Genomic DNA, 26,647 nt, shown 5'->3' on the forward strand with positions numbered 1-26,647 from the left:
TGAACCTAGCTACAGCTAGCTGGACTCCTAGCTGTGAAAGCTTGTGTGGTGGCTGGGGAGTGTCTCCTGTGCAGGTGTGCCCTTCATAAGAGCCTGGACACTGCTCCTGGAGCCCCTGAGTGCCCCTGTAGTTCTGGCGCCTGAAGGCGGTACCTGTGAATGGCTGGATCTGAAGTGGGCATGAGGTCAGGGCTCAGGAATGTCTGGGGCAGCTGGGGAAGCCCGGAAGGGGTGGCCCAGACTTCAGGCCTCCAACCAGGCAGAGGCCCACCAGCTAGCCAGCCCTGCAGTGGGCCCTCACCCTCCGATCCTGGCATCCAGAGCGATGAGTGGTGGGCAGAGGATCCTCAAGGGCCTTCTGGGATGGGTTAGTGGATGGACCCGGGCCTGGAGAACTGGGTTTGCCGTGAGGGGCTGTGGCCTGCGTGCCCTGTGCCCGGGAGATCCACCCCTCCCACCTGAGGTCAGTGGGGGCCAATAGTGGGGAAGGTATAGGGGATGAGAGGGTGAGACTCCAGAAGGGGAGGGGAGGAAGACTGGGGGAGGGGAAAAGGCTCAGATTAGGGGGGTTCCAAGAGAAGAGGTGGTTATGGGGGAGAGGGTACAGGGGGTGCTATACACATTGCCAACACCCCAGGTCTGGGGGCCAAGCCAGGGAGGGAGGAGGTGGCATGGTGGCCTCAGCAGTTAGCGTTAGGGTTAACCTGTTCTGCTGAGTGTCCCCAGAATGTAGAATCAGGGGTGGGGGTGGGAGATGGATGGAGGGAAGGCAACCCACTATACCATGCACTGTTCCCTGGGGTCTTCACGGGGAGTTGCCAAAGGGTGGAAGGCGGCCACACAGAGGAGCGGTGGGAGGACTGGAAGGCAGGTGCCTGTGTCCAGGGTACCCATTGCATCAGTGGAGCTGGGTGGCTTCTGAGCATATGTCAAAGTCTGTGTCCCCACATGTCCGTCGTGTTCAGGTATCTGCACTCTTGGGTGCATCTGGGTGTGGCTGAGTGGGGGTGAGCATCTCTGCAATCGCTGTGTCCCTGCCGGGATCGTGCCTGGGGCATCAGTGTCTTGCCTGGGGCATTGCCGCCAGGCAGGGCACCTCAGCAAACATGCACACGCAGAGCTCAGGAAAGCGGAAGCTGGGGGTGGGGCCTGGGACCCCACCTTCGAGCCCACTGTGCAGAGGGGCAGGCTGAGGCTGAAGCTGGGGAGGGTCAGGGGCGGGTCTGAGTCACCGCCTCCGGAGGCCTTTTCCTGTGGGGGGAAGCGCCCGCCAATGAGGGCTGTGCCTGTCACGTGAGCCTGACAGCTGAGGAGGGGGTGGCCAGCGGCAATGTGGTCCCGAGGCCACCAACACCAGGAGCTGTGGTACTGAGACCCCTGGCCTACCTCCCCCAGCCAGGCCCCCTTGGGCTTCTCGGGCCTGGCCCCGCCATGTTCTCCAGGAAGAAGAGAGAGCTCATGAAAACCCCGTCTATCTCGAAAAAGAACAGGGCGGGAAGCCCCTGCCCACAGCCCTCGGGGGTGAGTGAGCCTCTAAGGGGAGCACGGGGCAGGCGGGGACCTTAGAGCGACAGCTGGGCAGCACCAGGGCAGGAGGACACCCTGTGATCAGGCCCAGCAGGGCAGGGCCGGGCAGTGACATGCTGGGCCAGTGGCGGGGGGTACGAGCCAGCTACAGCCCCCACCAGGCTGGACTGCAGGGGCTTCGCAGGATGGGCTGGGATCCTCGCATTCAGCTTACGGTAGGAGCCCTTGGGACGGCCATGCACCCTCCCACCCTGTCCAGTGCCGGCTGTGGGGTCCAGGAGTGGTGGGGTGGGTACCAGGGTATGGGTACATTGGGCCTGGACTCCTTCAGGTGGGGGCTCAGGGAATTTGGGGTCTCCAGGCACCGTTAGATGTGAGAGCTATAGCCAGGCTGTTAGGCAGAAGGTTTATAAGGGAGCAGACTGTGGAAGGAGACCCACGGGGGCAGGCCTGGTGCAAGCCTGGGGGCATCTACAGGGCCTGCGGTGTCTGTGGGCTCAGGAGTCTGCTGGACCCTCAGAGGACAGGAACTGAGGAGGTGTCTACCAATGAGTAGGCATCTGCAGTGGCCTCTACTGAGACAGCTCAGGAGACCCCAGCCCTACCCCTCTCCCTTCCCCCTTACCCCCCTCCCTTCCTTACCTCCGGAAGTGGGGCGCCCCTCCCCCACCCCGGCTGTGGTTTGGGCAGAGACGTTGTTTGTGAAAGCTCCAGGAGAGGACGTTGGGTAACAGGTGTGGGAGGGGCCCAACACCAAATCTCAGCCCTCTGACCTGTGGCCTCTGACCCCTATGGGGTCAGGCTGAAGACCCTCCAGAGCCCCACTTCACTTCCAGGGAAACTGAGGCAGGGCCCAATGGGAGCACCTGCTTTACCAGCTCCCCCTACCCTCCCAGGAGCTGCCTAGGAGAGACGGGGCTGATGCAGTGTCCCTGGGGCCCAGCCTAGAACCCCCAAGTGTGGCCTCGAATGCTAAGGCCACGGGCACTCTCAAGAGGCCAACCAGCCTGAGCCGCCATGCCAGCGCTGCTGGCTTCCCTCTGTCGGGGGCCAGCACTTGGACGCTGGGCCGCAGCCATCGCAGCCCACTGTCTGCGGCCAGCCCGGCCGAGGCACCCATCCAGGGACCCTGCCCAGACACCGTGGAGGACATCTCCCACCTGCTGGCTGACGTGGCCCGCTTTGCCGAGGGTCTTGAGAAACTGAAGGAGTGTGTTCTGCATGATGGTGAGAACTGGCAGGGACACCAAGGCCTGGGTGGAGGAAAGCAGGGTCAGACCTTAAAACCTAGGGGGTCAGCACAGAGTTGGGGAAGGACTTGGGGAGGCTCAGATGGAAATGGTTCGGAGGGCTTTGTGGAAAAAGACATTGCAGCTAGGGTTCTGACAGATGAATAGGAGTTCAGTGGCAACTAGGAAGGAAAGGCATTGAGGTAGAGGGAATGTCATGTGCATAGAAATACAAAGTAGAGATGCATTTGGGGGAATAAGGTTCAGGTGTATGAAATGTGTAAGGCTGAAGACATTGAGAATGGCAAGCAGAGGGACCCTGGATGTTATCCTGAGGGTGCTGGGGAGCCATAGAAGGTGTCAGAGCAGAGGTGGAACAAGGTCAGATCTGCATGTTGGACTGAAGTGAATGAGAGGCACGCTGAGGTCTGGACAGAGAGAGACTCAGGAGGGATGAGGGGCAGGACCGGCACGTAAGCTGCAGCAGTGAGCGGGCTGTGGATGGCAGTTCCGTTTTCTCCACGCGTCCGCTGACAGCTCAGCTTCCTGCCGAGTTATTTTCATCTGCTTCCTGTTTGTCCCTAACAGCCAAGGAGGGCACTGTGATCTCTCCTGCAGGAAACCGCAGTGCCAGTGCCATGCTAAACACCCTGGCTTGCTCCTTTCATGTGCCCATTTTACGGATGAGGAAACTGAGGCCCAGGGTGGCCCCCTGACTCTGGCTCACCTGAGCCAGAGCCCAGGTTCAACCTCCACCTGGAGAGGGACCTCAGCTTTAAAGGCTGTAATGGGGAGCTCCCTTGCTGGCCAAGCCTCTGCTGTGGGGGTGGTGTCAGCCTGTGGGGTTATCTGGTCCTGGGGTGGAGCTGGACTTGTTTCCTGGGGAAACTCTTTAATCTCGGTTCCTTTCCGATCCTAGCGCTTCCTTGGAGGCCAGGCCTGGGTGGAGCTGAGCCTGTGGGCATTGTGCAGGAGGATGGCCAGGGCAGGGGCCCCCTTCTTTGCACCTTGGGGCAGCCCTGGGCAGAGGGAAGGGACTGGAGTAGAGAGGATTTGGGTTTGAATGCTGGTGCTGCCCCTGCTGGCCTGGGAGACCCTGGTATTTCATCTGTGAAATGGGGCAACGACACGCCCTGCACGGATGCTGGCTGTGACCAGAGGTCCTCAGCCTACAATGATAGTTGTGGGATAGCCAGAACGGCTTTCAGCTTGGGAGGCAGTAAGTGCAGGGATCCACGTGGGCGGGGTCTCCCTGCACCTCTCCACACCATGTACCTGGGCCTGTTTCTCTGTCTGCCCTTGGCAGCCCGATCCCGAATGGAGTCACATCTCCTCGTCTACTCAGGTCTGAGTCCTGATCCTTGAGTTTGGGGAGCTGAGAACCCCAGCCAGGGCTCGCAGGACTCCGGGGGCGGAGCTTTCCTCGGCGGGGGCGGGGTCTTCGGACCGGCCAGAGCTGGTTTGGCTGATGAAAACCCGGTACCAAAGACCCTAGGCCGTCGTGCGCATTCACGATCCCTGCGCTCTGATGGTATACCATGTGTATCTGCGGGACGGTGCACCCCGCGCTGGACCAGAGGCCTGTGCGCTGCCAGGCAGGGCCCCGAGGTGAGGGGATGGGCGGGGTGTGGGGGTGCAGGCTCTGGTCAGGAGCACGTGGTGCTCTGGGCATTTGCCGGCCCACTGGGGACACAAGGCTGCCGGGCGCTTACCTTGGCTGGTGCAGAGCTGGGCATGTCTGGGCTTCGTCAGAGTCCCACCTGCCCTGGTTGGGGTGCTGCGGGGACCCAGGTGGCGGAGGCCCAGGAGACACGAGGGGCGGGGTGCCTGGGAGGAATGTCTGGGGAAGGGGCGTGGCCGGCCTCCCTGGATTCCTGAAGCTCCTTCCGGCCTCCCGAAGCTCCCCGCTGATTCAGGCGCAAGTCCTGAATCCGAGGAATGTTGGGGCCAAGGACTCCATAGGGGTCTCCCTGTCGGTGGTATTCAGTGGGAGTCTGGTATTCAGTGGAAGTCCTCGGTGTTGAAAAGGGATCAGACACCTATTTCCAGAGTCCTTTTTTTTGAGTATCACCTACCAGGCTGAGTCAGAAGCGCACAGGTGGGGGAGGTACAGGTAGGACCCTCCTGGGTGTCAGCAGGTCTGCTCATTCCTTCACCATCTACAAGCTTCTTTAGTTTTGTTTCCACTACATGGTGCATGTTCTGCCTGCACACTCTGCTTTTTTTCCAGTTAAGAATATCTGAGGAGGGCACTTAAAGCCTCCCTCAAAGATGTAGGTCACACCTTGACCTTTCTTTGCTCTGACACCTTCCATGGCTTCCCACTGCCCTCGTGATAAAGCCAGGCAGTGTCCTTCTATCTTCAGAGCTAGAAAAGCTGTGTGATCCTTGCGAAATGACTTCTCCCCTGTGTGCCTCAGTTTCCTCATCTTCTAAATGGAAGTGATAACAGGGCCTGCCTCATAGGGTGGTTGTCTGGAGAGAGATAATGGGGTGTTTAAGCCTCAGTTCCCAGGCCGGCAGGGCCAGGAGAGAACTGAACAGAGCTTTGCAACTTGGACGACAGTGGAAGGTTATTTTCTGGAGTGACAGGAAAGGGTGTTCTAAGCAGGACTGTCTAGACTGACATCTGGCCTTTGTCGACCTGGCCAGCAGTCCAGAGAGGGACAGTCCACCCCACCCCACCCCCTGAGATCACACACTGAGCCTCAGGCAGTTGCCTTCTCCCTCCTCTGCCTCAGTCTCCCCACCTGGGGAGAGAAGTGTTAGGGTTGGGTGGTTAGGTGGACAGGCTTTCCCTTCCTCCCTGCTCATACCCACTCTACCTGGCAGAACTCCTTGAGGCCCGCCGGCCACTGGCCCATGAGTGCCTGGGTGAGGCCCTCCGTGTGATGCACCAGGTCATCTCCAAGTACCCACTGCTGAACACTGTGGAGACACTCACGGCTGCTGGCACCCTCATTGCCAAAGTCAAAGGTCAGCCGGCTGGGACGAGGCACAGAGAGCTTTCTGTCTGGGAGGGCTTTCTGAAGGAGGGGATGTTTGAAGTGGGTTTTGAAGGATGCATAGGAGTGTGATGGACACAACAGCTCCAATGTTCCCCCCTCAATTAGTTGCACGGTTGGTCACCTCCCAAACAGACTGGGCCAACCTCTCTCATCCTTGTCTGTCCCCAGCCTTCCATTATGAGTGCAACAATGAGTCAGACAAGCAGGAGTTTGAGAAGGCCTTGGAGACCATTGCTGTCTCCTTTAGCAGCACGTGAGTTTGGGGTAGGCGTGGGGACGAGTGGGGGTGGGGAAGGGTGGGGACCCATGTGGACCCATGTGCCCCTTGACACTTGCCCCTCTACCCTGCAGTGTATCCGAGTTCCTCATGGGTGAAGTGGACAGCAGCATCCTCCTGTCCGTGCCCCCTGGGGACCCAGGCCAGGTGAGCAAGGGTGGCCTGCATATCGCTTGGGGTCAGGCTGGCAGGGTGGGTGAGTGCCCCTGTTCCCTCTGTGGACCACGGCCACTCGCTCTGTCCAGGGGGTGGCGACTGTCTCCTGCAGGGTGGGCCTCAAACAGGGCCAAGCCCAGGCTGGACTCACCTGTCTCCTTCTGATATAGTCCATGGAGAACCTGTATGGACAGGCGAGTGAGAGTGCCCCCCCCAGCGGTGAGGAGTGTGATGCGGGTGAGTCCCTGAGCCCAGCAAGTGGCAGAGGACTGGGGTGGTGGATGGGAGGAGGGGTGGGCTGGGGCAGGGGAGGGCTGGGCAGGGGTGGAGCCTGGGCTGAGGGGTGTCTACTCTGCAGGCTGCCTGTCCCCGGAGGACGTGGACACCCTGCTGCAGCGCTGTGAGGGGGGCGTGGACGCTGCCCTGCAGTACGCCAAGAACATGGCCAAATACATGAAGGACCTCATCGGCTACCTGGAGAAGCGGAGCGCGCTGGGTGAGAGCTAGGGTCTGCAGGGTGGGGTCTGGCTGGAGGCCCCCTCTGCCCCCCTGCCCTCACACCCCTTCCCCTGCAGAGATGGATTTTGCCAAAGGCCTGCAGAAGATCGTCCAGAACTGCAGACAGAGTGTCATGCAGGAGGTGGGGAACTTGGGGGGAGTGTCTGGGTGGGTGGGGCACCGGGCAGGGTTCCTCAGGCCTGGATGTGAGTCTCAATACCTCCAGGATGGACCGGAAAAAAGGGGTTTCCAGTCTGTACAAAGGCGGTTGAGGGAGCAGGGGGGCTCCTGGCCCACCCCCACGTGACCCTGATGCCGGCCCCACCCCACAGCCGCACATGCCCCTCCTGTCCATCTACTCACTGGCGCTGGAACAGGACCTGGAGTTCGGCCATGGCCTGGTGCAGGCAGTGGGCACGCTGCTGACCCAGACCTTCATGCAGGTAGGCTGTACCTGGGAGGGTGGGCGGGATGGAAGGTGCCGGGGTCCCCACTCACACTTGTCTCTCCCAAGCCCCTGAATCTGCGGCGGCTCGAACATGAGAAGCGAAGGAAGGAGATCAAAGAGTCCTGGCACCGCGCCCAGAGGAAGCTGGTACCACGGGTGGGGCACGGGGGCTGGGAGGGGCCAGGGCGGCCAGCTCACACATGCACAGTCCTCTGGTACGCACCCAGATGAAGATTTCCCGAGTTTTACCGACATCGTGCAGAGTGCCCTGTGCCCATGTGAGGCGGGTCCTGCCTCCAAGCTGCTTCAGGCTCCTGACCTCCAAGCTGTGGTAGGAAAGGCCCTGGCCCTGGCCCTGGGGCCCCCCTCAGTGTCAGAGTTCGCTGTCACGGGGGAACAGGGTCACCTGTGGCTGCCAGGAGCAGGTCTGGGGTAGACCAAACGGGCTCACCAGGTCTGGTGGATGCTCCAGCTTCTTCCTCCAGGTTACTCTTCTCACCTCTTTTTGGGCAGTTCCAAGGCACTAGAATCTTTTGTGTTGCTTTTTAGGTGTGTTAACAGGGTAGGTGGTGAAACCAGCTCCAGTTAGTGGAGTCCTGCAGCTCCATCTAGCATGTCTGGCAAATGCCCTTCTCCCCAACTTTTGCACACCTGATGACAGCTTGCCGAGTACCCCATTCTGCTTCTGATCTTTTAAACACACCTCCATATTCAGGGACTTGCCCCGTCTCAGTCCACGTGAAACCCCTCCTGCCTTTCTCTTAGCTAGGCATTCTCAGCTACAGAGCCATGTGGCGCATTTCAGTACGTCCCTATTGATGGAGTTTAGTTGTGGTTGAGCTGTTGCTGTTTCAAACATCACTGCTCTGATGAGCTTGTGCCCCTGTTACTCAGACCTGTGACCTAGCATTCATCTCAGATCAGTGCCCAAAAGATAATGGCTGGGTCATGGGGGATGAGTGTGGGAGGCTGACCTCCAGAGCCACAGCCACGCTCTTCCTCTTCTGTGAGCTCTCAGTTCGTATCCTTTGTTTACCTTGGACTGGACAATAGCCTGTTTCTTATTGACTTCCCAGAGCGTTCTACCTATTAGAGAACCCAGCTTTGGATGATACGTGTTACAGACTCCTTCACCCCCAGTTTATTGTTTTGATTTTTGATTTTTTATTTAACCCGTTGGCCTGTTTTCCCAGTTGAAACCCGTGATCGTTAGTAGTAGTCTTTCCTTTTATGGTTTCTCGGTTCTGTGTCACATGGAAAGGCCTTCCCTGTGCTATGTTTCTACTAGTACTCATATGAATTCTTATATGTTTGAGCTTCTGATGGTGTAGGCTGTAAGGTGTGGCCCCCAGAAGGCTCACTGGGTTTTAACTGAGTGCTCTTTGAGGGTGCCTCACTTCCTGTCTGGGCGACCTCACTGGTCTCGTCTGTAAGAAGGGAAGTGAAAGAGACAGAAGCGCAAGTCACTGTGGTGGGCGTGGGTGTAGGTGTCAAGAGGATGATGTCGTCGGTGTCTCCTTCAGAGCTTAGCTGAGCCTTACCTTCCCCAGCTGTAAAATGGGCAGGCCAGATGCTGGCTCCTCCCAGGGTCCCACTATGGGTGTCACCTCCTGCTCTTCCACCATCAGTCCCGTTTGTTTCACTGGCCACAGGATCTGTGCACAAGAGATGTGGGTGGCAGAGGTCTCTAATGTGTATTTGACTGACTGGGGTCATCTGCTCACTGCCACACCCACAGCAAGAGGCAGAGTCCAATCTCCGCAAGGCCAAGCAGGGCTACATGCAGCGCTGCGAGGACCATGACAAGGCCCGCTTCCTGGTGGCCAAGGCGGAGGAGGAGCAAGCCAACATTGGGCCCGGTGCAGGGGGTGCAGCCTCCAAGACCCTGGACAAGCGTCGTCGCCTGGAGGAGGAGGCCAAGAACAAGGTGAGGGCCAGTGATGGAGGGCAAGGCCCATGGTGACAGATCCTCACGCCCTGTACAGAATTGCCCACCTCCGGTCCCTTGTCCAGGCTCTGCCTCCTGGCAGGAATGCCTTCCCATCCTTTTGTACCTAGTTGATTTCTTTGTGGGGCCTGAAGATGCCCTGAGGGCTGAACCGTGGGCTAATGCTTCCCTGGGCAACCGCCCACCTACCACCCCCACCCCAGGCGGAGGAAGCAATGGCCACCTACCGTACATGCGTGGCCGATGCTAAGACACAGAAGCAGGAGCTGGAGGATACCAAGGTGACGGCACTACGGCAGATCCAGGAGGTCATCCGGCAGAGTGACCAGACCATCAAGTCGGTGCGCACTGGGGCTCCCCTGGAGAGGTGGGAGGAGCACCTACCTGTCAGGTGCCAGGACCACTAGCGCTCACCTCCCGCCCGTCCACAGGCCACCATCTCATATTACCAGATGATGCACACGCAGACGGCCCCACTGCCCGTGCACTTCCACATGCTGTATGAGAGCAGCAAGCTGTACGACCCAGGCCAGCAGTACGCTTCCCATGTGCGCCAGCTGCAGCGCGGCGAGGAGCCTGATGTGCACTACGACTTCGAGCCCCACGTGTCCGCCAGTGCCTGGTACACTACCTTCTGCGCATGCCCAGGGAGCCAGACTTCCTGCCTGAGATGAGGGCAGGGGCAGGGAGCCCTTGTGACCCCCATCACAGCCCCTCCTTTTGGCTGTTGGTCCCACCAGGTCCCCAGTCCTGCGTGCTCGGAAAAGCAGCTTCAATGTCAGCGATGCTGTGGGGGCAGAGGCTGCCAGTAGCCCCCCGGAGGACGGCGGGCCCAGCCAGGGAGAGATTGCCAAGGAGCGCAGGGGTGAGTGCCAAGAGGGGGCGGACGCAGCCCCCTTGCAGCCCCCCTCAGACCTTCACTGGGGATACTTCTTTCACAGGTGGGCGGGGCCACCAGGTGCACAAGTCGTGGCCCATCTCCATCTCGGATTCGGAGGCCAGTCTGGACCCCAGCCCTGGCTCAGGTGAAGGGGCCTGCTGGGTCAGCGGGAGGTGGAACACTGCGACCCATCCCAGGCTTCAGTGGGCTCATTGTGCAGCGGGCAGCAGGGGTGGGGGTGCAGGGGGAGCCTCTGACACCCTGTTTCCTGCTCAGAGGACTTTAAGAAGTTTGAGCGTATGTCTTCCTGTGGCACCATGTCGTCCAACGAGGAGCTGGCCGACCAGGAGGGCAGTGCAGGGGCATCAGCCTTTGATCAGGGTGAGGGAGCCTCTAAACGGGGCAGTGGGGGAAGGAAGGGTTTGGAGACTCTCTGTGGGTCTGGCCTTGACCTCCCTCGGTGACACTGACCACCTTCCCCCTCCCCCACCAGCTGACCTCAATGGCATGACTCCAGAGCTGCCTGTGGCTGTGCCCAGCGGGCCCTTCCGCCACGTGGGGCTGTCCAAGGCGGCCCGGACCCACCGGCTTCGGAAGCTCCGCACACCGGCCAAGTGCCGGGAATGCAACAGCTACGTGTACTTCCAGGGCGCCGAGTGTGAGGAGGTGAGTGGTTCCGGTCGGGTCCAGGGGAGCCAGGCACCTGGATGTGCGTCCCATGTCGGGAGAGAGCACCTGCGGTCTGGAGGTGGGGCCAGAGCAGTGGGAGGAGCCCAGGCTGAAGGGTGAAAACTATTTCAGAAGCTGCACTGTGGTGGGGAGTCAGGGGTGGGGTGGGGGTGTGTGTTTGTGTGCGCGTGCACTGAGATGAGGCAGGAGATGGAGCCAGGGATGTCTGAGCTGGACCAGAGTCAGGTAGGGCTGCTCACACTGCCCACCCCCAGTGCTGCCTGGCCTGCCACAAGAAGTGCCTGGAGACCCTGGCCATCCAGTGTGGCCACAAGAAGCTGCAGGGCCGTCTGCAGCTCTTTGGCCAGGACTTCAGCCGTGCTGCCTGCAGCACCCCCGACGGCGTGCCCTTCATCATCAAGAAGTGTATCTTTGAGATCGAGCAGCGGGCGCTGCGCACCAAGGTGACCACCGCCGGCACAACAGCGGGGACTCCAGCCAAGGGACTGCACAGGGAGGGAGAGGCATGGGCCCCTGCTGACTGCAGGCTTTCACAGGGCATCTACCGGGTCAATGGGGTGAAGACACGTGTAGAGAAGCTGTGCCAGGCCTTCGAGAATGGCAAGGAGCTGGTGGAATTGTCGCAAGCCTCACCCCACGACATCAGCAATGTCCTCAAGCTCTATCTGCGCCAGGTAAGATAGATGGTGACAAGACAGAGCAATTCCTAGGCTGGACAGGGAGCCTGCTGGGGGCGTGACCAGCGCTAGGAAGGGGCGTGGTTGCTAAGCTGGGGCACGGTCAGTATTGAGTGGATGGGACCTGTACGTAGAGGCGGGGCCGCTGTCAGGGGCGGGGCCAGTGCAGGACTAGCAGTCTGTGGGCCCTGCCTACTGACCCTCCACACTTGACCTTGCCACCTTGCAGCTCCCTGAGCCGCTCATTTCCTTCCGCTTCTACCATGAGCTTGTGGGGATGGCCAAAGACAGTCTGAAGGCCGAGGCCGAGGCCAAGGCAGCATCTCGGGGTCGGCCGGATGCCACAGAGAGGGAGGCTGCAGCCATGGCCATGGCGAGCCGGTTGCGGGAACTCCTACGGGACCTGCCTCGGGATAACTGGGCCACACTGCGGTACCTGATGCGGCACCTGCGCAGGTGAGGGCCGAGTCGGCCAGGGTCAAGGGTGGCAGGGTCCTGGGAGCTGCTCACACCTGCCCCTGCACCCTACAACCCCCCAGGATCGTGGAGGTGGAACAGGACAACAAGATGACACCAGGGAACCTGGGCATTGTGTTTGGGCCCACGCTGCTGCGGCCCCGGCCCACTGAGGCCACGGTGTCCCTTTCCTCCCTGGTGGACTACCCCCACCAGGCCTGCATCGTGGAGACCCTCATCACCCACTTCAGCCTGGTCTTCAAGGAGGAGCCCGAAGAGGCCCCAGGGGGCCAGGTGAGGGCTTCCCACTGTGGACGAGGGATGCAGGGCTGAGCATGGTGGGGGCTAGGAACCTTGCTTGCCTATGGGGGGATTATACAGGGGGTTCTGCTGGGAGATGTTTGGCTTGGACAGGGCTGTCCGGGGCATTCAAGGCACATTTTAAGCAAAGAACTGGGTGAAGTGTGGGTTCAGATCTGTGGGTGGAACCTGCGCTTGACCAGCCGTCCTGGCCCCTCTGGTTTCCCACTTCTGCCCGCTCTGTAGCCTGTCCTTGTGTCCTTGCTCCCACAAGCTCAGCTGGGTCCAGCCTGCTGCTCTCCTTGGTAGAGGGTCTTATTTCCAGGCAGCATTGGCTCCCATGCTCAGTCCCCACTGCACATCTTTAACGCCTCATCAGCTGCCTTTAGGGGAGGCAGGCTGTGGAGGGGATATGCCTGGTTGTAGCTTCAGGACAGTGGCTCCAGTGCTGGTGTCCACAGGGACTCAGCCCCCTTTGTATGAGCTCAGACTGTCCAGACATGGGATGGGGGGCTGAGAGCCCTCATATGCTCAGCTGCAGCGGGTGTTAATGGTTTTTAGGGTTTTTACTTGGTTAACTTACAAGAAAGTAAATGGAACGTGGCATGGCCAGAACCGTGGCGCTTCCCTGACCTCTCTTCTGCTTCTGCAGGATGGGGTATCCAGCCAGCTACCCGAGGTGGTGGTCCAGGCACCGTACCTGGGGGGCAGCGGGGGTGCAGCCTTTCCCTTGACAGAGGAGGCTGAGGATGGGGTCCTTGGTGAGTGGGGTGGCCCTGGAGGTGCTGGGCAGATGGGGGGTGATGTAGTGGGTCCATGTCAAGGGCTGCAGACTGAACTGTTTCCCCAGACACAAGTGTTACCTGTCTTTAATCTGTTACAAACCCTTGCAAAGAGATACCCTTTCAAGGTGTTTTGCCAGGTCCAAGAAACAGGCACGCAGAAGTGGAAACAACCCCATGTGTCTGAGACCCTGCACCTGATTTGAGAGGGTTCTGAGCAGGGAGACAGGCCTGCTGGGGGGGTGGGGGAGCCTCTTGGTGTCACCAGAGGCAGATGCCCAGTGGTTCCACCCCCAGCTCACAGGCCGTCCATCTGTCCCTCTGAATCTCTGTCCCTCTCCCTTGGACTTTTCAGAACCCCATGTCGCCTCCAATGACTCCGACTCAGAGCTGGAGGAGGCCTCAGACCTGCAGTCCCCGGTGGGTGGGGCTGCACTGCACCGGCTCAGTTTTCTGGAGAGGCAGGGCGGCGAGGCAGGCACAGAGGGCAGTCAGGGCAGCCGCAGCGGCAGCGAAGAGCAGCTGGGTGCCACAGCCGGCGAGTACGGGCCTGGGGCCTGGGAGGGCCCTGGGGAGGAGCCAGCCCGGAGGCTCTCCGAGTACAACACCAACCAGTGCAACAACACCAGCCAGTGCACCACCACCACCCAGTGCAACGCCACCAACCGGTGCAACAACGTGGCTGCAGCTTGGCTGCCAGCTGTGAGGCTGCGTGGTGGGCGGCTGGTAGGGGGCAACAGCTGCAAGAGGCAGCCAGAGTTTGTGTAGCTGGGGTAGTGGGCAGGTCCCGCCCCCGTGGACACGTCACTGAGAGGCCTCTCCTTCCGGCCACAGCGGCCAGGGCATTACTGATCCGCCTTCCCAGAAGCTTCTGCCTGCGCTACTCTGCACACCCGCTCTCAGACTTGATGTGATGGAGGACCCTGCCCACCCTGAGCCAGGCCAAGGAGGTCACAGGGCACCTGGGAGGAGGGCTGGACGCCTTGTGGAGAGTGGGCCAGCTGGCCTCAAGACAAACTGGTTCTTACAGATGAGCGGGTTTGGATACTGGTGTTAGGATACAGGAAGTTCCCACAGTGGAGTTTTCCAATGTGTACTTTCCTTTTGCATACAATAAAGTCTTCAACCTGAGCCTGCCTCCTCTGGCAGCAGCAGCCTGAGCAATGTTCCCAGCTCCTCAGCAATGTTCCCAGCTCCTCGCTGGGCCTGGGGCAGTGGGGGGAGCTGTGAATAGAAATTCCACCACATGGCAGGGCAACCCCAATAGGGCGTGTGAGCCCAGGTGGCCGTGGGGACATAGACACAAGGCATCACTTCCCTGCACTCCTGGCTCAGGAAACCCACGTGGACTAAAGAGCCTCAGGGAGACAGTAGCCACTGTCCAAGACAGCATAGCCAGGAAGAGGCGAGGCTCTGCCTCCATTCCTACAGGTTTATCCTGGAGGGCCAGGGATGGCTAAGCAGAGACCCAACTACTCACGAGATGAATGACATGGATTCACATCCCATCATGGTAGAACCTGCTAGGTCTCCCTTTCTGACAGGACAGCCCCCCAAAACGGCTGTCCTCCCCAAGCTTAGGTAAGACCAGCTGTGGTGGTCAGAGCTCTGCCCCTGCCTAAGCTTCCTAAGAGCCCAGAAGGTGGCCTGCAGTTTGGCAAACAAAGATAAAAGCCCAGGCCGTACCCTGTGGTTGCATGTGACTTATGGCCACTTCTGCCCCGCGGGGTAGCAGAGTTGAGTAACTGCAGCAAGGCAACCTGGCCAGCACAGCCAAGACACTCACCCTCTGGCCTTTACAGAACAAGTGTGCTGACCCCTAAGTTTTTAAGACAGAATGCGTGAAAAGATCTATGAACACTTACAGGTGCTCCGCAGGGCAGAGGGGACCTCCACTTCTCCATGGAGGAGGTAAGAAGCACCCGGCTCCAGGCACCCAAGTGCCTGTGAGGAGCCTGGCCTGGCCTGCAAACGGTTCCAGACGCGACCCCACCAAAGGACTTTTAACAGGCTGTGCCACCTTCAGGCATGGCCTGACCCAGAGTCACAATCGGGAAGGTGCCCACTTCCTGAAGCTCTGAGGCTGGCGTCTGGACCAATCTCAGGGACTTGCGGCAGCAGAACCGATCCCCAAGCAACAAGCGGGGGTTGGGGGGGACCCCAAAGGAGAGCTGGTACCGCTGGTGGAACATCCATACCTCGCATCTGAGGCCCCACACCTGTGGACAGGCCTGCACCCAGCGCCCCCCACTAGGCCCCCAACCAGAAGAAAAGGAGTTTTCAGGGAATCAATGCACTGATTCTGGAGTTCATTAGCAAGAGTAAAAATCTAAGAACATCCAAGACTGTAAACTACACGTTTACTGTTTCTGCCATTTTAACCTGCAGAGTTCACAAGCACAGCACATTGACACAGTTGTGCAACCATTCCCACCGTCATCTCCAGAACTTTCTCATCTTCCCAAACTGAAACTCTGGTCCCCAGGAAACACCAACTCCCTCTCTCCTTCCAGTCCCTGGCCCCCCAGCACCATCTACTTCTGTCTCTGTGGACCTGACTGCTTAGAGATCTCAAGTAAATGGAATCAGACAGAATTTGTCCATCTACATCTGGCTTATTCTGGCTGAGACAGTTTTGGAAAACAATGTATGTCTGTTTTGGAGAAAGGGGAGACCTGTTTGCCTGTTAAGATGTACTGTAAAATTACGATTTTAAATTCTAAGTTTTGGGAAGGGATGTTCAAGAGGGAGGGGGCATATGTATACCTATGGCTGATTCATGTTGATGTGTGGCAGAAACCAACACAGAATTGTAAAGCAATCATGCTCCAATTAAAAATAAATGAAATTAAAAAAAAAAAAACCTAAATTTATCAATGAAAAGAGGATCTCCATACAGACTCACATGGGTCTATGTGTTCACTCCAAGAGAGTGGAGACTCAGGGCAGCACTATTCCTCAGTAAACAGCGTCAAGAGCACCATCTGTCTGTGGGAAAGTGACCACCCCAGGTCACATGATGCCCAGGAGTAAACCCAGAATTTGAGACCCACAAATAAAGACTACAGGGGGATGGACATCCCTGGGGTCCAATGGTTGAGAATCCACCTGCCAGCACAGCAGGAGGTGGTCTGATCCCTGGTTGGGGAACTAAAATTTCACACATGTTGCAACTACGACCCAAGGCAGTCAAAAACTAAAAACACTACATGGGGACACCTAAGAGATATAAAATGTGGGGAAACCGTTTTGTAATTTGTGCCTAGGATATATAAAGAACCCCTGAAACTCAGTAATGGAAGACAACCCAGTTAAACAAGAGGTAAAGGACCTGTGCACAGACACGTATCTGAGGTAACCCACAGGCAGCCAGCAAGCCCCATGCTCACCACCACAGCACCTGGCAAGGGAACCGGAACCACAGCGCCACCACTGGCCACCCTGTACCCCCTCCCCATCCCCCAGGCCATAGAACCAGTGCTGGCAAGGAGGTGGAGACAGTGGGACCTCTCTATGGGGCTCAGGAATGAGAAATGGGGCAGCCACAGGGAAGACAGTCTGACAGCTTCTCCAAAGGGTGACCAGAGCTTCTGCAAGACCAATTCTACTCCAATGTACACACCACACCCAGAAAAATAAATACAACCACAGCAATGTGTATCTGGATGCTCACAGCAACACTACTCATAATGGAAACAACCTGGGTCCATCAACTGAAGCAGAAACACAGTGTCCCTCAACCAGGAAAAGGAGAAGCCCTGACACGGCTACCACGTGGACAGATCCTGAGAACACGATGCTCAGGAGAGAAGCAGACACAGGACACACAGGGTGTGATTCCAATGGTGGGAAACGTCCAGAACAGGCCGATCGACAGAGCTAGTGGTAGTCGGGCTGGGGTGACTGCTAACAGGATGGGGCTTTTTTTTAGAGTGATGGAGTGTTCCACAGTTGACTGTGGTGCACAATTGTGCATGTACTAAAAATCACAGAACCATGAACTTTAAACGGGTGAACCGTATGGTATGTAGATCGCACGTCAACGAAGCTATTAATTAGAAATACAAACAGTGGCACTTAGCCTGGGGAGGGAGGCCTCTGAAGTTAGTATAGAGGAAAACTAGGTGGTCTGACCCCCAACTTCTATGGAAGAGCACCAAGAAGCAAAGCTAGAGGGCGTGCGGGAGCCCCACCCCTGCCTCCTCCAGGGAAGTGGGCAGTGACCCTGTGGAGTGGCCTAGAGCCTGAGCAAGTCTGCTCACAGCAAACCCAGCGTTGTTTTGCCTTGGTCTTCAGATGAGTGAACTTATTACTCAAAATAGCTTTAATTCTTTAAGACACCCAGCATTCCAAAGCAACCAAATTCCAGTTTTCTTCTCACTGCTACTGTCCTCAGAGCCCCTGGACAGGCAGCATCAGGGCCACCATGGGGGACACAGCGAGGGGAGGCCAGAGGATGCCGGGCCACCCTGAGGTGTCCTGGCCCCTCCAGAGGCACCGTCAGCTGGGATCCAGGGCCACGGCTTGGCATCCAGGAGAGGCTGCAGGGACTCTCAGCCCAGGAACGGCAGATCCAAGGCCCAAGGCAAAGTGCCTTAGGATCCAGGAGAAGCAGAGGCAAGTTTCCTAAGGCAACCAGCTCCCACACTCCTGGCCAGGAGCGGCGGGGGTGGGGTAGGGTGAGGGGGTGGTCACGACCATCTCTCTGTCCCCCAGGGGACATGCTGGCAGAAAAACGGGCAGTTAGTCGTGTGATCTGTGACTGTTCATCACAGAAGCTGGGCACAACTAGGCCAGAACTGGGGCTGCCTCCAGAGAGGGAAGTGGTGTGGCACGCTCACAGGAGTGGAATGAACACCACTGCCTGGCCCCTCGACGCCAGCTGTCTGTCCACAAGCAGCTACTGTACCAGCCGGTAGGTGATGTACCTGCCCGCAGTCTCGCTCGGCCGGATGATCTTCACCACCTAGGGGCAGGAAGCAGAGCTGGAGCAGTGCAGGAGTAGCAGCCTGGGTTCCCTCCGCCCTGCCCAGAAGCCCTGGCTCTAGTTCCACCCTGGGAGGGCTTCTTACCTGTCCGCGCTTTATCCCAAAGTAGCGCGCCACAGGGTCTCCTGCCTGAATCCTGGGCAGCTGGTTCTCTCGGAGTTTACTGGGTAGCAGGTCAGGGAAAAGGCCTTGCTGGACTGACTGGGGGTCTGGGGTCGGGGTGAAAGGCAGGGTGGGGAGAGGAGCTAGGCCCAGTCAAGGGCCAGAAAGGATACTACCGGGCCAGCAGTTCCGTTACCTCTTCCTTGGTCATGACCACATGCTCCGGGACCAGCTGTGAGAAGAGAACCCGGGCTCCATGGGACCACAGACCCTGGGAGCCCCCAGGGGATGGGTACAGCTCGGGATCTAGGCGTCTGCGCCAGTCCTAACTCCACACTGCGAGGGAGGGGGTGGTGTCTGGAGCCTACAACCCTGCCCTGCAGATGGGCCACAGGGCACAATCCTGGGAGCCAGGGCTCCAGGAGAGATAGAAACTGCACCCCGCCCCCCAACTCCTGACTGAAGGCTGGATCGCCCTACCTTCTTTCCACACTGGGGGGCCCCCGGACGTCTGCTGTTCCTAAAAAGGTGAGGGGCTGGGGGGTGGGTCCCCAATCTCATCCCACCCGAGCTCCCGCACTCCTACCTCATGCTCTGTGATGTTGATGAGCAGCTCCTGCTGCAGAAACTGCTCCAAGATGTACTTGGGTGCCATGTCAACCAGGGACTGGAAGAGACATCAACCCTCAAGTGCAGCAGGGGCAGCTGCCCGCCCCTGTGTGGCCCCCAGGCCCACCCCAACCCAGCTCCTCCTCGTGGGCAGCTGGCACCCTGGAAGTGGAGCAAGGTTTACCCTTGTGGCTCAGAAAGACATCTCGCATCATAAACTGGGAAACACCACCCAACTCCGCCCAGGCTCTGAGCACAGTAATAAGGCCTTGGTCTCACATCAAGAAAGGTGAGCACCTGTCAGGATGCTCCCAGGGTTGCTGGGAGCTAGTGTGGCAGCCGGTCCCTGGGCCTGGGGACAGAGGTGCTGGCCAGGCTCCATCCCACCCCAGTGGGGCGGGCTTACCTGCTTGGCAGAGGGCGTCATGCCCTGCTGCACCACAATGAGGGCACGCGTGATGTTCTCCTCCTGCATGCGCTGACAGTACACCTTGATGGTCTTGATGCCCACCTTGGGCTCCTCTGCAGGCAGAGCACAGGCTGGTCTGTGCTGCTGGGCCCCTTCCCATCGGGCACCCAGATTCTAGCCTGGCTCTGCCAAGGCACTGCGGTGCCACTCCCACTCTCAGGCCTCAGCCTCCCCATGTGCAGAGCAAGAACTGGGCGCTGGTTCCCAGAATGGAGGGGCTGGCTGCCTCCAGGTCACATGGGAGATGACAGTGCCCTAGGCGCCCTGGACCTCGGGGACCTCTTCTAGAAGTGGGGTCTGGGAGTCTGGGCTTGCCCAGGACTCAGTGGCTCTGAGGTTTGGGAAGCCCTGGATTAAGTGGTTTAGTCTGGGAGTTCATAAGACAAGGGCTGGAGTTCTCAGAGTTTGAGCTGAGGTGAGATGACCCGGAAAGCATGGTCCTGCCAGACACAGACCACCCATCTCCATGCTGCAGCAGTGGGGGTCCTCATGATCTTGGCAGCACGCAGGGCCTACCACAGAACAGCCGGACCCTAGGAGCCCAGCAGGTCAGCACCTAAGGCGGTCCCACGGTCTGTGTGCAGTACATCCACCCCCGCAAGCTGCTCTCACTTCCCATTCCACTAACCCACTCTGCCCCCAAAGTCCCTCTGTTGGGGTACTGGCCCTAGAATCTCAGAATGAAACTGTATTTGGAAATGTGATCTTTAGGCCCAGAGAGAATGGATGGGTGATCGAGAAGAGGGAAGCTGGAGAAGGGGTCCCCACAGCAAGGAGGGCAGGGGACAGAAGGATAAGGGTGGGTGCATGACTCTGGGGTGCACAGCAGGTGGCTGCTGTGAGCTGGCCCTGAGCAGCCCTCACCTGGGAAGAAGACAAACATCTGGTCGGTGGGGTCGTCGTTGTGGGCCACCAGTACCGTGAGGTCCGTGCGCCTCGGCCGCCCTTCACTGGGCTTGTCCCCAAATTGGGCCTTGAACTCCTCCAGAGTCTGGTCCAGCTCATCCTGGGTCACCAGGTAGCCACGGTCGTGGCACAGCTGCAGAGAGAAAGGGCAGGTGATTGCACAGTGGAGATGGGACAGCAGCCAGAGCTCCGGTGGGTGAGGCCACCACAGAGGAGACTGGGGAAAGGCCTGGGATGCAAGCGGGGATGCTGAGTCCAGAGCCAGGCCCCAGGATGTAGGTCTGACAGGTACAGCAGGCCGGGAGGGTGTCGGCTGGGAAACCAGGCCTAAGCGTGAGGCCCAGGAGTTCAAGGTCCTGCTCAGAAACTGGGGCTCTGTGAGCACACAGACTAGGTGAGGACCTGGACAGAGAAAGGAAGGTTGGAGCTGCCACCCAGCCCTGCCCACATCCCCCACCCCCCCGCCGAGTCTCCACTTAGAGACCGGGTCTCCTCTCCCGCGGCCCGGACACCATCAGGTAGAAGCGCAGCTCGTCCAGCCCTGTCTTGGGTAGCTCTGCCAAGTGTTGGAGAGGCTGGGTCACAGCCCAGCCTTAGCTCCAACACAATTCCCAGGAGGCTGGGTGCTCTTGATCAAGTCCCCAAGGCATCACACTGGACCCCTCTCACAAGGTGGCTTAAAGCATGTGGTATACAGAAAAAGCTGGTATGACTGCTGTGACACTGAGACTGAGTTGGTGGGCAAGGCATCTAAGTAACCACCAGACAGGGGTCAGACCAGCCCCAGGGTTCCTTCCACCGTCAAGAACCCGGGATTCTGCGTTATGCACTTAAGGTGGTGCTGATAAGACAGGCTGGGAGCTGGGACCCTTTGCAGCAGTGCCTGCACTTGGACAAACATCTCCTCCAGCAACAGAATACCCAGAAACTATGCGGGACTAAAAATAACTGTGCAATGGCCCAGCTGGAGCAAATGATAGACAACAAAAAGTAAAAAACTCCACTGCCACTTCTGAGGTGCCGGGAGCAAAAGCTGGGTGCCAGGCGTGATCCCTGCACACAGCACCACCCAGAGGGTAGGCAGACCACCCAAGTCATCACTCTGGCATGACCCCTGGACCCGCGCCCACCCTCACCCCATTCAAGACGAGCTAAGAAGGGCGCCTGTTGTTTTCGCTCCCTCCTGCTGCAGCATAAGCTCCAACAAAGCCTTGCCTGAACTTCTAGTCTGGCCTGTTATCAATTCTTACTGATTAAGAACTTCAAGGATCAGGGGCTGTAACACCACAACCTTCCAGGAACACAAATACACGGCGGCCCAGCGTGTCCCGCCTTCCCTCCCTCCAGCTCGAGCGAGATCCTGACCCCTTCTCGGGGGGCTCTGGGGCTCGACTCCTCCGCTCCAGCCGCGCGGCCCCGGATGGAGAGGCTGGTCACCATCAGTGGGCCCTGAACCCGCCGTTCACGCCTCGGCCGCCGCGTGCCCAGTTCGTCTGGCGCAGCCAGGCCCGCCCTCACCGCGTTCTCCAAGGAGGGCGGCCCCCGCGCGGATCACCTGCATGATGGTCTTGCGGATCTTCCACAGCCGGTATGTCTCCTCTTCGTCGTCCATGACTGCCGCCGCTCTCACACACTGCGCCTGCGACCGGTACGACCCGCGCCCACTGTGCCTACTCCGAGTCCTGATCAGGCCCCCAACACGTCGTCTACCCGGGCACGGCTGTCGCAGGCGAACGCCTGAATACAGCGACCTTCGGGAGCGGCACTGCCAAGGGCAGCCCCAGCCTTACTAAAGCGGCTGTTGGTTGGGCGAGCAGCTTTTCAAACAGCACCGCCCACCCGCCCCTCGGAAGTTCTCGCGATGCTTTGACCGCAAGACCTCTCGGGAGTGGTGGTTTTTGCTCAACTTCAGTCTGGACAGTGTTTAGAATCTGGAGAGTCGGAGGAGGTGTGAGAGGAGCCTCGGTTTTCCGTTTTATAACGGAAAGAATAAAGTGTCCCCCATTTTAGAGGATCTAAAGAGATGGTCGTACTTGGGAGGAGCTTGGTATAGTTCCTGGTGCTTATGAAATGCACCCATCTCTCTTCTCCCCCTTTCCTGTCCCCTGAGGCCCAGCCCAGCCCCTGTTTGGATACCCCAAGAGTGCACAACCTCTGCATCGGCCCTTCCCCTCCGAGTTCGTTCAGGAGGTTTGCTCAGGCCTGCTAAGCCCAGCTTACTTGTGTCAGTAACTTCTCATTCAGTAATATATTAATTCAATGATTCAATATTTAATGAGCCAAAGGGACGGGGAACAAAACAGACCAAGCATCCTTACATGCCAGGGACAGACAGGACAGAAACAGTAGACATAAGTGAATGATACAGTGTGTTAGAAGGAGACAGTGTTGTGGAAAAAAAAATAGAGCAGTCTCAAATGTGGTCAGGGAAGGTTCCAACAAAAATCCAAAGGGTGAGAGGGTAGAAGCCCTGGGGATGTCGAGGAAAGTGTATCAGGTGGAGGGTACAGCGTGTGCAAAGGCCCTGAGGCCTAGTGTGTTGGCAGCAAGGAGGCCTGTGGGTCAGAAGGTCAGGTGGGGCAGATCTTGGGAGCCCTTGCTGGTTGGGTTTGAGAAGTTTGTGTTTGCAGCCATTTTCAGCATCTCCACAGGGCAGAAACAGGGAGACCAAGGAGTGGGCTAGGGAGGACCATCCTGGCCAGAGATAGATGAGGCTTCAAGTGAAGGGTGAGCTGTGGGTAGGTCCAGGGTGTCTGGAAGGCAGCACTCACAGGATCTGTAGGTGGACAGAATGTGGAAAGACACAGAGACAAGCAGAGGAGGAAGAACAGACCTCAGTGGGGAGGCGTAGGAGGCAGATCAGGAGCAGATTTTGGACATAGTGAGCTTGGGACTCCTGGGGGACCCTACGGGGAGACATCCAGGGGACAGTAGGGTACAAGCCTGAAACTCAGGATGAGCTTGGAGTGGAGGCTGATGTGGGTGTTGTGGGCTCACAGTGCAGACTGGAGTTGAGAGTCTGATGAGGTCACGGAGCACGTCAGAAGTCAGGCCTGAGCCCTGAAGCTGGGAGGAGGGGGAAGGAAACGGCAGAAGGCAAAGAGATGTGGCTACCTGGGCTCCAGTGCTGGCTGGGTGACCTGGGCACATTACTTAACCTCTCTGTGCCTCAATGTTCCCCTCCCCCTTTGTAGAACAGGGGCAAGAACAGCACCCACTGCATATGTACTTGGCTGAAGACTGCAGGGTGCTGGCACTACCTAAGTGTTCCTGAAACAGAATAGAGGGAGCCAGGTGAAGGAGGTATCTGGAGGAGGGGGGATGGAGCAGCTGTCAAAGCAGGTCTGCAGACTGAGAAGGGGACTGGCCCAGGGGCCACTGTTTGTGACCACAGAGGGCAGATCCAGGGAGGGGGACTTTCTTTATGGGAGGAAAGAAATTGGAGATGTGGATGACCGGGGGAGAAAGAGAGGCAGTCTAGAGTCGGTTTTATTTATTTTATTTTTGGCTGCATTGGGTATTAGCTGCTGAGCACAGGCTTTCTCTAGTTGTGGCAAGTGGAGGCTACTCTAGTTGTGGTGCACAAGCTTCTCATTGCAGTGGCTTCTCTTGTTGCAGAGCACAGGCTCTAGGGTGCCTGGACTCAGTAGTTGTGACTCACAGGCTTACTCCAGCATGTTAGATCTTCCTGGACCAGGGATTGAACCCATGTCTCCTCCATTGGCGGGTGGATTCTTAACCACTGAGCCACCAGGGATGTCCTAGAGTGAGTTTTAAGACAGGAGAAAGAGTGTCTGGCTAGGTGATGGGCAAATCTGAGTGGGGGAGGGGGCAGAACTGCTGGAAGTTCCCGAGGGCAGCCTAGAGGTTAGCCGGGGAAGGCCCAGGTGTGGGTGGCAGGGGATGTTAGGTGACCTTGCTGTTCCTTGGGGAGAAGGCAATGGCACCCCACTCCAGTACTCTTGCCTGGAAAATCCTATGGACGGAGGAGCCTGGTAGGCTGCAGTCCATGGGGTCGCTGAGGGTCAGACACGACTGAACGACTTCACTTTCACTTTTCACTTTCATGCATTGGAGAAGGAAATGGCAACCCACTCTAGTATTCTTGCCTGGAGAATCCCAGGGACGGGGGAGCCTGGTGGGCTGCTGTCTATGGGGTCACACAGAGTCGGACACGACTGAAGTGACTTAGCAGCAGCAGCAGCTATTCCTTGGGGCAGGGAAGAGGGGAGAATGGGCTCACAGAAGCAGGTGGGCCCCACCCCATCGCCTATGAATCAGAATTTTGCCTGTGACTGCATGACCTCAGCAATGGGACATGGAGTTGCAACTTTCTCCTGGGAACCCGCCACCATGCAGCTCTGCCAATTGGCAGAGCCCAGGGGCCAGAAATCAGGCCACCACCCCCACACTCCTGGCCAGGGATGTGAAATCCAGCAGCAGCTGTGGGGAAACCTGGCAGCTCCTTTTAACACCTAAAGTGACCATGTGAGCCAGCAATTCCACTCCATGGTGCATGCCCAGGAGAAATGAAAACACAAGCCCATGCAAAAAGTCTTGTACAGCATCACAAAGCCAAATGGTACAACAGCACAATACTCATTAATGGATACATGGGTAAACACAATATAGTCCATTCATATCATAGGATATTACTCAGCCATGAAAAGCAGCACTGACACACACTATAATGTGGATGAACCTTGAAAACATGATGCTCATAGAGAGAAGCCTCACACAAGAGGCCACCAGTATATGACTCCATTGATGTGAACAGTCCAGGACAGGCAAATCCACACAGAGTAGATTCATGGTTGTCAGGGGCTGAGGTAAGGAGATGGAGGAGACTGGTAATGGGGACAGGGTTTCTTTTCGAATGACATAAGTGACATAGAAAGCAAAGAAGTGCTGTCTAATTCCACTCACAGGAGTTTGAACGGGGTGAGGAAATAGATGGTGGGGGCCAGGGGTTGGGGTGGGTGACTACAAACGGGGATGGAGTTTATTTTGGGGTGATAAGAATGTTCTGGAATTGCGTAGTGGTGATGGTCCCACAACATTGTGAATATTCTAAAAATCACTGTATGCTTTGGTGAAAATGGTGAATTTTATGTCCTGTGAATTTTAAACTCAAAGGCCACCACCAGGGGAGCCTTCCTGGAGTCTGGCTGGGGCTTCCCCAAGATTCCACTGCCTCCTCTGTAAGGGGAGGAATGTTTGGAAAAGCAGTGAATCCCCAGGCACAAAGCCCTCCCAGAGCCAGTGGAACCACAGCCAGCAGCTCGTCCTGCCCCCTGTGCTCTCACTGTAACTAGTATGAAGTCAGGAATGGGGTGAGACCTTGCCCATGTCTCCCCTGCAGTGGGCTCCACAGGGAGGGGGAGTCATCCTAAGCTATTTTCCTGGAAACCCTCAAGTAACCAGTCAGAGGGTGGCCATCTTCATGACAAAGTTACAGATCCCACCATAAGGGAAACTAGGAACAGCTGTGTCGTTCTAAGGGCCACTCAGACTGGCTGGTGTGGGCGATGACACCCAGTGCTGCCCGCCCCCCACCCCCGGCGGAAGTGAGGGGGCATTTCCTGAGAAGTGAGATAGCTAAGCTGAGACAATGAGGGCTCCAGCTCGTTGTGACTTCAGAACTCACCGGCTCTGGTTGATCAGGCTGAGAGGCATAAGTACATGAAGGCTGTTGTGCAAGACAGGAGTGTGGCAACCTGGCCCCAGGGATCCTGTCCCCTTTGCCACCAAATGAGGCCTACTAAGACCCCTGGGGCAGGCCTAGGTTGCAGGAAGTGTGTGTATGTGTGTGTGGGGGCGTTCCCCCAAATGAGCCCAGCCCCAAAAGTCCTGCCCCCAAGACCTCTGCAGAAACGTCCACGGGGGAGGATCCAAGAAGAGAGAAACTGACCAACAGCACAAGCTGAAACCACCCTCAGGCCGCAGGTCAACGTCCTTCCGCGGCTGAGGGTGGGGGGCAGCCAGGCGGGCTGTGGAATTCCGTGACTCAGGTCCCGAGAATGGGATGGGCCTGCTCTCTGGCCGGTGGCCCAACGCCTGAGCCTCTAGGGGAAATGCTCCAGGAGCCAGATCAGCGGGCGCTCTGTCCCCTACCGCGTGCACTCGTGCTGTGTCACGTTGGAAGTGACAAAAAATCTCTCTGGTGTTTTCCTTTCTAAGCACACACCTGCCAGTCCACTCAGAGAAGGGGGCGGGACCACAAGGTAACTGCCCGAGCTTCCCTTCCCCCCCAGGGCTCACGTGTCACTTATATAAACGGCTAAGCCTGCACTGTCCAAGGGCGGCAACCTTCAGCCGTGCGCTCATGGCGCATCCCTGCGGCAGCGCCACCGCCATCCGGGCCTATCGCCGCCGGTGACCTCCAGGCCCTCGTAGCGACACCGCAGCCCGAGTCGGGGTAGTCCGACGCCCAGCGTGGTTTTATTTACATTTCAAAGAAACAAATACGTTTTCAGTAAGCTGAGGCATGTTTTCTGAAAGTTCGAGCCAACCTTTCCCCCCACCACCCCGATCCGCTGCCACGGGCTTCCAGTAGTATCTCAAGTTGTCGGGCATCCTTCAGTGCGGATAACTGTCCGCAACCCATCTACGCGCCGCTCGCGTAGACCCGCCCGCCCGCCTGCGCATAAGCATGCGCAGTCACATACAGCGAAAAAAACCGCAGCCCGGCCCAGGC

General features: G+C 58.0%; 2 protein-coding genes across 4 annotated transcripts; one reads left to right on the plus strand and one right to left on the minus strand.

The window, feature by feature from the left end:
* The first annotated feature begins 229 nt into the window (after positions 1-229).
* ARHGAP45 (Rho GTPase activating protein 45) lies at positions 230-14,007 on the plus strand. 3 transcript variants are annotated; one of them, XM_070374264.1, is made up of 24 exons: positions 230-463; positions 1,396-1,521; positions 2,424-2,754; positions 5,589-5,732; positions 5,933-6,017; positions 6,116-6,188; positions 6,368-6,434; positions 6,556-6,693; positions 6,773-6,837; positions 7,028-7,138; positions 7,210-7,290; positions 8,882-9,070; positions 9,295-9,432; positions 9,523-9,713; positions 9,832-9,956; positions 10,033-10,116; positions 10,248-10,352; positions 10,465-10,637; positions 10,916-11,104; positions 11,198-11,335; positions 11,568-11,794; positions 11,878-12,088; positions 12,747-12,855; positions 13,232-14,007. In XM_070374264.1, exons 1-24 carry the CDS (start codon positions 326-328, stop codon positions 13,642-13,644), a joined length of 3,651 nt encoding a protein of 1,216 aa, XP_070230365.1. In that variant the 5' UTR covers positions 230-325; the 3' UTR covers positions 13,645-14,007. The 3 variants fall into 3 exon arrangements, with proteins under 3 accessions (XP_070230365.1, XP_070230366.1, XP_070230367.1); XM_070374265.1 differs by lacking the exon at positions 1,396-1,521; XM_070374266.1 differs by lacking the exons at positions 230-463; positions 1,396-1,521; positions 2,424-2,754 and adding an exon at positions 4,206-4,364.
* Positions 14,008-17,182: 3,175 nt separating this feature from the next.
* On the minus strand, positions 17,183-21,731 carry POLR2E (RNA polymerase II, I and III subunit E). The gene is made up of 7 exons (XM_005890455.3): positions 21,506-21,731; positions 19,909-20,083; positions 18,982-19,097; positions 18,553-18,633; positions 18,140-18,198; positions 17,949-18,027; positions 17,183-17,842 (listed from the first exon to the last, which is right to left on the minus strand). The coding sequence occupies exons 1-7, from the start codon at positions 21,560-21,562 to the stop codon at positions 17,777-17,779; spliced, it is 633 nt and encodes a 210-aa protein (XP_005890517.1). The 5' UTR covers positions 21,563-21,731; the 3' UTR covers positions 17,183-17,776.
* Between the last annotated feature and the right edge of the window lie 4,916 nt (positions 21,732-26,647).

The sequence above is a fragment of the Bos mutus genome, chromosome 7 (assembly GCF_027580195.1).
Source record: "Bos mutus isolate GX-2022 chromosome 7, NWIPB_WYAK_1.1, whole genome shotgun sequence".
Classification (NCBI taxonomy): Eukaryota; Metazoa; Chordata; class Mammalia; order Artiodactyla; family Bovidae; genus Bos; species Bos mutus.

Excerpts from the sequence above, each read along its gene's own strand:
- POLR2E (XM_005890455.3), bottom strand. The coding sequence starts at position 21,562 with ATGGACGACGAAGAGGAGACATACCGGCTGTGGAAGATCCGCAAGACC. Across the intron at positions 20,084-21,505 it reads TCCGCAAGACCATCATGCAG|CTGTGCCACGACCGTGGCTA; the intron begins GTGATCCGCGCG and ends TTCTCTCTGCAG. Across the intron at positions 18,028-18,139 it reads ACGGAACTGCTGGCCCGGTA|TAAACTCCGAGAGAACCAGC; the intron begins GTATCCTTTCTG and ends CCTGCTACCCAG.
- ARHGAP45 (XM_070374264.1), top strand. The coding sequence starts at position 326 with ATGAGTGGTGGGCAGAGGATCCTCAAGGGCCTTCTGGGATGGGTTAGT. Across the intron at positions 6,435-6,555 it reads CGGTGAGGAGTGTGATGCGG|GCTGCCTGTCCCCGGAGGAC; the intron begins GTGAGTCCCTGA and ends TCTACTCTGCAG. Across the intron at positions 6,838-7,027 it reads GACAGAGTGTCATGCAGGAG|CCGCACATGCCCCTCCTGTC; the intron begins GTGGGGAACTTG and ends CCCACCCCACAG.